At 38.2% G+C, this 11,186-nt stretch overlaps 1 protein-coding gene across 1 annotated transcript; it reads left to right on the top strand.

Moving 5' to 3' along the window:
- Window positions 1-414: 414 nt before the first annotated feature.
- LOC107602990 (protein phosphatase 1 regulatory subunit 15B-like) lies at window positions 415-6,490 on the top strand. The gene is made up of 2 exons (XM_016295686.1): window positions 415-2,984; window positions 5,143-6,490. Exons 1-2 carry the CDS (start codon window positions 1,206-1,208, stop codon window positions 5,332-5,334), a joined length of 1,971 nt encoding a protein of 656 aa, XP_016151172.1. The 5' UTR covers window positions 415-1,205; the 3' UTR covers window positions 5,335-6,490.
- The last annotated feature ends 4,696 nt before the right edge of the window (window positions 6,491-11,186 follow it).

Below are 11,186 nucleotides of genomic sequence, written 5' to 3' on the forward strand. Positions count from 1 at the left end.
TCCGCAACCACAATTGAAATTGAGGGGGGGAAATGCTTTTTCAAATAGACTAGAGTAAATAGAGTACAGATCTATTAATTAGATCAGAGTTAGGCATGGAGTTTCGCTCCATGGCTCCTCGGAGAAGGGTTTCTAATGGAAGCTTTATTTCCATCATGAAATTAAAATTACAAACTTGCAATTCTGAAAAAAAAAATCTACATTTTGTATCTTGCAAATTGCAATTAGAAATGTGAGGGGGAAAAAAGTCCAGACTGTGGGATATAAACTCAGAATTGTGAAAAAAGGCAGAATTTTGAGATAAACTGTTGCAGTTATATGCTTCATTCTCTTACCAGAAAGCAGGAAGCAAAGACAACTCTTGCTCTTGTAATATTGCTTTAATAACGACTGGCTTATGTGTCCGCAAAAAGTGAAACCGCTTTTTTCCCTAAATAGAAAGAGACAGATTTAACTCGATTTTGATGATACAGCCGTTTTTTCTCCTTCAACTTACAGTATTTTCTTCCGAAAAACGCGGCAGCTGGGCTCGATTGAGGTGACTAACGTTAGACTAACAGTTGAAGAACCGACGCTCGCTTCCCTTCAGACGTCAAAATGGCTTTTGTTTCAAGCTTTCATTTGGAGTATACCAGCCTATCTCACTCTTACACCACCTCAAAATGCCTTTCCTTTCCTTCTGCTGTTTCTACAGTCCCTTCAAACAGAAATAAGTGGTGTTGTTTTCCTCAAGACAGCACAATTGGCGTTAACACTGCGGTCAATATGGACGCTGAAGCTATTTGCGCGAGCCGGGTCGTACTCAACGCAGCCTAAACGACATGGACAATTTCATTTCCCCCGGAGAATATTTATCTGTACTCATGGATGGTATTAAGGTCTGAAGGGAATGAGAAACGGAGCGTTTTACGTTTTTTGTAGCTAACATTTAGCCATACATTAAGCTTGGTAACGTTACTAGCTGCGTTAGCCAGCTAAGCCTTATAAGGCCATGTTTGGGTTGTAATAAAAACTGTTCTGTATATTAGAGACATTCAGAGACATTTAAATCTAACATTCTAAACTCGAGCACTTTTAAGCAAATTAAGTCTAAACAGTGTTTAACGTGCAGCCGCTTATAAAGGAAGTAACTAGTTAACAGCTTATTCTGTTTTTTGTTCAGTTTATGTAATTTAGTTCAACACATTTCATATTTTTTCACAAGTATGAGCACACATGGACACTTTTCTCAAGGGGACACGCGGTCCCGCGCTGACAGCTCGTGGATAAACGTGTTCTCTGTAGTTTCCAGGCCTGCGTGGTCTCTCCTGCAGAGGTATTTCCCCGCAAGAACGCAAACAGCATTTGAAATGAAGTCAAATCTAGATATTGGGAACTCTCTGACCCCTCTGAATGTTGCATATCTCCAGTGCCAGCATGAAAACCCGTCGGGCGCGTCCTCCAGAGCCCCGGGGACTCCTTCCTGGTTTACGCACGAATCGTTGAGTGAACTAGGAATTCAGAGCGCTTCCCAGAAAGATTCCAGTCTTCAAAAGCAAGCGTCGGCTGGATACCTCGGAACGGCGAGAAACTTAATCAGCCAGGTGTTGCAGAACGCGCTGGAAAAAAGGCGCGCGGGCGGTGAGCGCGCCAAACCGGAAAGCGGATGCGATTTGTGCCCGGATATGCTGTCCGTGCGGAGCACTAACAGCTGGTGGTGGGGTGGATTTTGGGATGCCGACGACAGACCTCCAAACTGGCTGCTAAACGTAGCACAGAGCAGAAAAGAGACTGATACGAGCTGGCAGCATTGTGGAGAACATCACAGTATCGGCTATTGTCAAAGCCGCTCGCGGGCGGCCGTTGCCGTGACGACCGAATTGTGTGTCTGTAGCGATGATGTGCGATCAATGCACAACGAAAGCGCTGGACCCTTGTGCTCCAAAGATCTGACCCACAATGCAAGCCTGTCCAAACCAGAATCCCTCCCAAACTCCTACAAGCTTCCTCTAGATGTTGAGCAGCAACTGCTAGTTTGTAGTAGAGCCTACAATGAGGTGGCAGTTCTGACTCCAGATCAAGATAATGGCTACTCCAGTTTGGAGGAAGAACACTCAAATAGTAAGCTTCACATGAATCTGCTTTCCAAGGAACAAGAGGTGTCAGAAACAGCCAGCCCTGTTGCCTCCGAGGAGGGCTCATCTCATACTAACACTACAGGGAGCGAGTTTCATAGTGAACCTGTCAATTGTGAGGAAGAAATTAAGGAAAGAGAGGAAGAGGACTCTGAAAAGAAAGCAGAAACTGTTCCAGCTGCTGAAAATGTGCCCTTTTTGGCCACTTCTCAATGTCAAAACAAGGTCATCGCCTACATCATGGGCAGCCCTTGCAGTGGCGAATCCGAGTCAGAGGATGATGGCGATTGGGACAGTAATGACGATGATGGCTTTGACAGTGAAGGCTCATCCCACTTCTCAGATTCTGAGGACCTAGATGACAGCGATGATGAATCCGAAGAGGATTCGGATGGAGAGGAGGCCGACTCTGAGACTGAGAGGCTGTGGAATTCTCTATGCCAAAACGGGGATCCTTATAACCCGAGGAACTTCACAGCTCCCATAAGGACTGCCGCCAAGCCAAGCCCTGTGACAACAGACTCTTTGGTCTCAGAGTCTCCGCCAGCGCATATGTCCTCCCTGCTTTCGCCTCCTCCATCGTCGCCCTCACTCTCAGAGAATGAGTCCAGTGAAGATGCCTGTGAGATGGATGAGGAGGAGAATCGGAGATTGTGGAATTCTTTTAGCTGCTCAGCAGATCCCTACAGCCCCCTCAACTTCCAGGCTCCCATACAGACTCGAAAAACCCCCAAAGGGTGCCGGAAGGAGAAAGCGCCTGGAACGCCACGCTACAAGAGAGAGGAGGCTGAGGAGAGGCTGGACAGTGGATTCTCAGAGATTTCCCCTGTGCCATGCTCAAGCAGCGTCACGGCCATTCAGCTGAAGAAGGTTTGTATAAAATTGACCTTAATTAATGCATTATCACATTCCAGTCTAAAACTACTTATATAATTGTCTTTCTGGACGTTCTGTTTGCTTACATGTGACAGTGCGGTCGGCTTAAGAACACCTTATTATGTCTGGAATGGCAGAAGGAATCAGATGGAGACTGCTTTGATTCATGCAGTTGTTTTTAGAAATCTAGTTTTGTTGCAGTTGTGTCCACTGTAAGTTCACCAAAATGTTTAAAATCGTTGCACACGCTTAAGTCAAGTCATGGTTAAGTTCATTCTTAAGGGACCGGGCAAGCAATTTCCTTAGGAAAGTCATTTTTAAACCTCTTTTTAATATCTAACATAGTTGTTTTAGATAAGATAAGACGTTATTGACCCCTTGGAGGAAATTGAGGTGTTTGCAGCAGCGACACAAGGGAATGAAATAATAGTAGCTATAAGAAAGTGGTAACACTTTTCAACATAAGATTCAATTAGGTAACATGAACTAAAATATTAAAAGCACTTTTACAGCATTTATTAATCTAGGTTAATGTTTTTTCTGCATAAACTGTTCACAATTTTGGGGTCAGTAAGACTTTTATTTAAGAAATGAATGGTTCTATTCAACAAGGATGCATTAAATTGATAAAGTGTTAGTAAAGACATTTTATAATGTTACAAAAGATATCCATGTAAAAAAAAATTATGTTCTTTTGAACTTTCTACCCACCAAAGAGTCCTGAAAAAAACTTCTCATGATTTCCACAAAATATGAAGCAACTGTTTTCAACATTGGAGAAAACAAAAAGTTTCTTAAGCACTAAATCAGCATATTAATTTAGAATGATTTCTGAAGGATCATGTGACACTGAAGACGAGTAATGGCTGCTGAAAATCAGCTTTGACATCAGGAATAAATTAGTTTATAAAATATATTAAAATAGAAAAGTTATTTTAAAGTGCCATAATATTTCACTATTACTGTTTTTACTTTATTTTTGATCAAATAAATGCTGCCTCGGTGAACGACATCTTTAAAAAAAAAAAAAAACACATTCGTACGGATCGCAAACATTTGAATGATACTTTACATAATTCATTTTTTACATTTCTAGTTAGTCAACATGAATTAGGCTAACAGTGAAGAATAATATATTAATACATTAACATTAATCTAGATTAATACATTTTGTAGAAATTGTTGCCCGTTGTTATTTCTTGACACCTGTTGCATTAACTAATATTTATGAATTACACCTAATTATAGTGTTGCCAAGAAAGGAAACTGAATAATAGTAAAATAAGAATAGATTAAGAGAATATACAAAATAGTTTGTGCCTTTCATATATTTGGAATAATGGTTAATGGCCTTAGGTCGTCATCAGTCCAGCAATAATGTATTTATATGGATGATAATAATCTTTTATTCTATGCGATGACTGGTAGCAACTGTTAATCTTCTTTCTCGCTGCCGTTCTGCCTTATTTCCATTCCTTCACAATATGGCAGTATAGGCCAGCTTGAGAAAATGATGTAAAGCCATGCAATATCATTTTCTACTTTTTTTTTCTTTCCTCCCCTGCATGTGATGATCTGATGCAATGGTTCCATTTTGCTGTCTCCAGGGAGACTGAGTTCGTGCTCTGCCCATTACTCATTATCATTTTATAGTGTTCCATGACTCTGGCATCACACTAGTCAGAGTCATTCGATTTGGTCTGGGGTGATGGCACTCCCAACCACTCAGATCAGAGATCAGATCCACTTAGAGCAATCATATACTCACTCACACATTATATATATCAACAGTTTAGGGGGGATCACATGTTACTTCGCAACAGTGAAAGGGTGAGTCTTGAAAAGGGAGGAGAAATAGGAGCACTGGGTGTTAATTTCACTGTGAATCTATTGCAAAGCAAGGATGAGATTGGCTGCCATGTTAATTTGCACAGTTTATATTCTGAAGTTGACAGGGCCTTTTTGATTTAAATATAATTATTCCTTTAGTTTATTAGTTGCTGTCACTCATTTGATTGCTTTTAAGAATGTATAGACTGTTCATTGGTCGCTAAGTTTTAATAACGCAGAATGCACAGCTCATAAAATATGTATAATATGTAATAATAACTTGAACAGTAGATAAAACTTAATTAAAACATTCCTTTCACAGGTGACATTTGTAGAGGAGGTCGAGGAGTTCTATGCCAGCAGCGATGAGGACCGTCATGGACCCTGGGAGGAAATCGCCAGGGACCGCTGTCGTTTTCAGCGCCGTGTTCAGGAAGTTGAAGAGACTATCAGCTACTGCCTTTCTCCAACTTTCCGTCTGGACATTTTTCAAAGACTACACCGTACTAGCTAATTAAAAGCCTTGTTTGTTGTTTGACTGTAAGTGTAAACAGTGAATAAGAAATAATATATATCAATAGTTTAATTCAGGGCATCAGGAGGCCCTTACATTTTCAAAGGGCTCACACAAGTCACAAATCCAAGGAACTCCATGGTTCCTGCCAGGGAAGGTCACCTCACTTGAGTGCTGAAATGTTTTGTGCTGAGTGTCGTGTGGATTCTAGAAATATGCATTTTGTTTTGTTTTTTCTTTGCCACAAGTCTCACTGTCCTTTCTAGTCCTTAATACGATAGTTTCATTTTAAGGAGAAAAACAAAGAGGAACATTATGTCATGTCTGTTTAATCACAGGATTCCCACTCAAACAACTAAAAGTTTCAAAATAACTATTTTGTTTTCGTCCAAGTTTTTCTTCATGCCTATTGCAAGGTCAGTTTAACTGAGATTTATTCAATTTGGTTTAGCAAAAGTGCGTTACCTTGACCCCATGAAGTGACACTAAATTGATGTTCATCTTTCCCTTAGAATTGTATTAGTGCAAAAGTATTCTGGAGGGGAAATGAAGTGTTAGCTTTACAGTCCCTCACAGGTCTTCTTACAAACCCATTGTGTTGTAACCTCGAAGCCAAAGATAACATACTTTTGCTCTGCAAAGGATCATTAAGCCAGGCCTTGGTATTTGATGCCACAGGGGCGTACCGGGTGAACGATTCCCCAGAGTAATCACATTCATTACCCACATTAAACCTAGTGGTATTTTGCTGGAGCTGAGCAATGCTTTTGTCAGTGTCTGTTCCTGTGTTCGAGTGAAGATAAATGGGCGTGGGCCTTGGTGCAATGTATTTGCATGATCTTAAATGGAAAGATTCTTTTCTCTATCACCATATGTGGAAATCACTGTCTTGTAGTGGGGTTTTTCTCTGTGCTTTGAACTGTGGCAGCTGTGACAGACAGTAAAATCTTGACTATAAAGGTGAAATGCAGGGACAAAATGCATGTTTTTGATTTGAACTATAATATGCTTGATGTTGAAGCATAAAGGTAATTTGTTAACTAGTAAAATTAACATAAAAGCATTTTATTTTTGTAATACATTTGACCAGTTAAGCATCTGTAATGGGATTTGTGATGAAAAAGACTAGTCCTAATTAAAATTGAATAAAAATAATACAGGAAAATCGACTGTTGTGTACTTTAATTTTTGATCGTTTATGTTTTTACTTGCTCTAAACTGCATCATTGGCTTTGCATTATTTTCAAAAAGGGTAACAAGCAGAAAGCAAGATGTTCTGAGGATTTTTTTTCTCTATACATATTTACAGACACCGTCTACGACATAACCTATTTTCAAAGAGATAACGTACAGAAAGCAAGTTGTTATGAGGAATATTTCTCTCATATCCCTTCAGTTAATCAAATGTTTTTAAGAAAACGTTTATAAAACGTAGACCAGTTGAAAATGTTGAGTGAACACTTTTCTAGCCGTCTGCTATACTGTCACTGCTTATATTCAGAAAAGCATCCTACTAGTCTTACTAATATTGCAGTATATAGTAATTGTACTGTGCACAGTATAGCTTACTTTGTATAACACTATATCCCACAATGCAATGTGCTTGACATTCTATTCCCTGTGTAATGCATGAACTGGAATTAATTTATACTTGTCTTGAATAAGCCATTACTAATACCTCATTATTTGACCAGTCTGCCACATGTTAAGACATTTGATACAAAACTGGATTAAAAATACAAAATTTGTATTTTGTGCATCCACATCACGTGTGCACATTACTGTTTAAAGCATACATATAGTGAAATAATGCTAGTATAGTATGCTAGTGTAGTATGCTAGTATTCCAATCACAGCGCTGAGGCCTGGTCAGGTTGTGGATTGTACTGAACTTGATAATGTTGTCCTGCCACCTGAAGACGCCACAGTTTCATCTTTGACAACTGATTGCGGTTCCTCGGTTGAACAGCATGGTGTGATTTCATCTCAATCTGTAAGGACTGTCTCAAGAGAAGTCATTCATAAGCTCTCTTTTTAACCTGCATAAATGTTCTGCTTTTCCTATGTGTGATATTTCTTGTTCCGTTGCATTTACTATTTTTGGTCTTTCAGTGACCACGTGTTGATAAAGTAAAGGAAATATAGTTATATTTAGTTTAGAGTTACATTTAGATTGTTTAGTTACATGTAGGCATGTATTGATTCAATCAAGGTGTGTATCCAGTGGAAAAATACTGTAAATGACCGACCAATATGGATAAAACACACTAAAGTATCCTCGGCGTTTTATTTTTAATTTTTTTAATTATTATTATTAATAAGACGTCTTGTAATACATACAGGGGCATTTAAAAAACACTGAAAGTGACATAATAATCCACATATTTGATAGAAGCATCTAAGTTTAAATGTATCTGTTCTATTAATCTATTTAAACGGACCAAACAGGCTTGTTCAAACAGGAGCTTTTCCCCCAATTCATTTAAAGAACAGCGATCCGTAAAGTCAGTATACATTTTGTACTTGTTTATATTTTATAGTGATATGCATTTCTCCTTGACTGTTTTAGTAACTGTTTTAGTCCTTTATAGAGAAGGACAGGAAAGTATGCACCTCCCTTGCTTTGAATAAATTAATAATCAGGCAGAGAGATGAGAAATATTTTTATTTTCACTTTTGATTTCTTTAACAGTCAGTAGAGGGCGCTGTGTATATTATGTCAGTAGGAAGCGCAGTATGCCGTTCGTAACTAGAGGGCGCAGTTTAGAATCTGAAAGATTTGTGCATAGAAAAAAACACCGTGCACAGCTTGTCACTAGAGGGCACCACTGCATACCATTTTTGAAGGCCTACTAATTCGAGAAAAAAAAATAAAACCGGAAAAAAAAACAAGATGTGAAGTTTACATTATTTTTGTACAAGCAGTTCTTGCTGTTTTTGATGGTCCATGACACAATAAAATGTTATCTAAACTCTATTAATCACCATACTTAAAGCACTAAATTCCTACTGGAATAAGACAAAAAATAGCCAGGCTCCTTCAGAATCTTAGTTGCTTTAAGTGCTTTAGGCCTGCCTGACTTGAAAGAAGCAACATACAATGTCTAGTAATGGCAGTAATCTTCTGTATTGGCATGTGAACAGCTATCTGATGTGTGTTTATGGGCGCTACTCTCTCTAGTGTGTCTGCTACAGTTGCGAGTTTGTGGAATGTGAGGTATTAGACTAGATTAAATCCAGCTGTAGATTCAGCAGCTGAAATATGAGCACCATCACCTGCCACTGACTCTTAGCTTACTGTGCTCAAGAAACATTTCTTATATTATGTAAGATGATGCATGGATAGATGTAGAAATATCTTATGCTCACCCATGCTGCGTTTATTTGATCAAAAATGCAGTAAAAACGGTAATACTGTGAACTATTATTACCATTTAAAATTGTTTCTATTTTAATATACTTTATATATATTTTGATATAAGGCTAAGCTGAATTTTACGGAAGTCCTATTTTTTTCTTTCTTGTTTTCTCATAATCACGACATAATAAAAGTTATTTTCTCGTTATCACGACTTAATTTTCTCTAAGTTACACAACAGGTGGGAGTATAGACTGGAATATAACTGATGGGGTGTTGTATAGGCCTATTACTGTATATCCACTTTACTGTACGTGTTTGGGACAGAATAATGGCTTCTTCTTCGTGATCGCTATAATTGTGCAGTATTGTTTATTACTGACATTTAAATCATTACTAAATGTTAAAGGCTTGAATCAATATTACTATTTTGTGTATCGTTAAGTTCTTGCTAGATGACTCATCACAGTTTCACCACCACAAGCGTTCTGTGTCATAAACTGTGACTTCACTGTATTTTATTTGTGCATCTTTGAAGTGCATGATTGTTAGTTAATAAGCAGGGATGTTGTGTTTATCTAGGACACGCTTCAACGACGTATTTGTAATATGCATCCTTTCCTTATTTTTAATCTATTGTTTATCATTAAATGTATATTGATAAGATGTATATTTTCAAACAGCATCCCAAGCTTGTAATGCACAGTCACAGTATATTATATTTATTACACAAACAAAATATTTAGCGTACTGTCTCTGGAAAAAATATCAACAGTGATTATTCATGTTGACTATTGTATACGTTATTACTAAGCGAAGCAAAACTTGCTGAAATATTCACAACATACAACTTTAGCAACAGTAGATCAAACAAATCAAACAATCATTGTAAAAAAAACAACAACTTTCGTTATGTCGAGATCACGAGCAGATTACACTCTTAAAAATAAAGGTGCTTCACGATGCCATAGAAGAACCTTTTTGTCTAAATGGTTCCATAAAGAACCTTTAACATCTGAAGAACCTTTCTGTTTCACAAAAGGTTCTTTGTGGCGAAAGAAGGTTCTTCAGATTATAAAAAGGTAAGAAAGAGATGGTTCTTTAAAGAACCTTTGACTGAATGGTTCTTTGTGGAACCAAAAATGGTTCTTCTATGGCATCGCTTGAAGAACCTTTTGAAGCACCTTTATTTTTAAGAGTGTAAGTTGTGATCACGAGAAAACAAAATAATAAAAATATTAATAATCCATGGCCTCTTAGGACTTAGAATTATCAGCAGCCAACACAGTAAAATCTCCAGTGTTGAAATCCTGGTGTTAAGGACTGTTAGAGTAAAGAGTTAAAGTTCTGGTGTTGAATTTTAAGGGATTAACACTAACTAGTGTGAACAGCACCCTCTGACCAGTGTAAATACGGAGGGTTAAACTTCATTAACACTTTTGCTGCGTCCGAAAGCTCTAAAATGCTGCCTTCGTAGGACACATTCAGGCATCAAGGCACGTCCGAATACAAAGTTAGCATCACTTCCTGTCACATGAGATACCTTCATCTGAACGATTTTTGAATAGATGTATCCTCAGAGATTGACTGCATCCGAAAACTTAGGCAGCTGACTTGCTGCCGTATGAGACAACGAAGGCACCTCATGAAACTGATTTCGGACAGGCTTCTGAGGCAGCATAACGGTTTAATGATCTACAACAAAATAGAAAAAAAATTTTGATAACTAAACGAATATTTAATTACTATAATGCTGATTTCTTGCTAGAAATAACATCAAAAGTGCAAAAAGTTAGTCAGAAATATACATTTACACACAACATGACCACCAAACGCAACTTTCAGACGCCATCTTTATTTTTTTTAGCTCAGCCGTCACGGAAATGGAATGGAACACACAGGATTGTGGGATATCAAAGGCAGTGAAGGATACATCTATGCTGCCTTCAAAATTCGATCAGAAGGTACCTCTGGAGTCTGGAGACATGAAATGAAGCAGAATTTGGATTCAGACATGCCTTGATGCCTTCCTGCCTTGGAATGCTGCCTCCGAAGGCAGCATTTTAGAGCTTTCGGACGCAGCCATTTTCTTACCCTTCACTGCCTTTGATATTCCACAATCCTGTGCATTCCATTCCGAGATGGTTGAACAAAAAAATTAAGATTGCGTCTGAATGTTGCGTTTGGTGGTCAGTTTGTGTGCGAATGTATATTTCTGACTAACTTTTTGCACTATGATGTTAGTTCTAGCGAGAAATCAGTATTATAGTAATTAAATATTTGTTTAGTTATCACCAAAACTCATTCTATTTTGTTGTTCTATACATCATTAAACAGTTTAAACCGTTTCATAAAGCCTGTCCGAAATCAGTTTAATGAGATGCCTTCGTGCAAAAACGCTACCTGCAAAGTCATTGCCTTATAGGGCAGTGAGGCAAATCAGCTGCCTAGGCTTTCGGACGCAGCCTGTGTGTTATTAGTTACATACGGGACA

This window comes from Sinocyclocheilus grahami, unplaced genomic scaffold (assembly GCF_001515645.1).
Source record: "Sinocyclocheilus grahami isolate Dianchi unplaced genomic scaffold, SAMN03320097.WGS_v1.1 scaffold2.1, whole genome shotgun sequence".
NCBI lineage: Eukaryota > Metazoa > Chordata > Actinopteri > Cypriniformes > Cyprinidae > Sinocyclocheilus > Sinocyclocheilus grahami.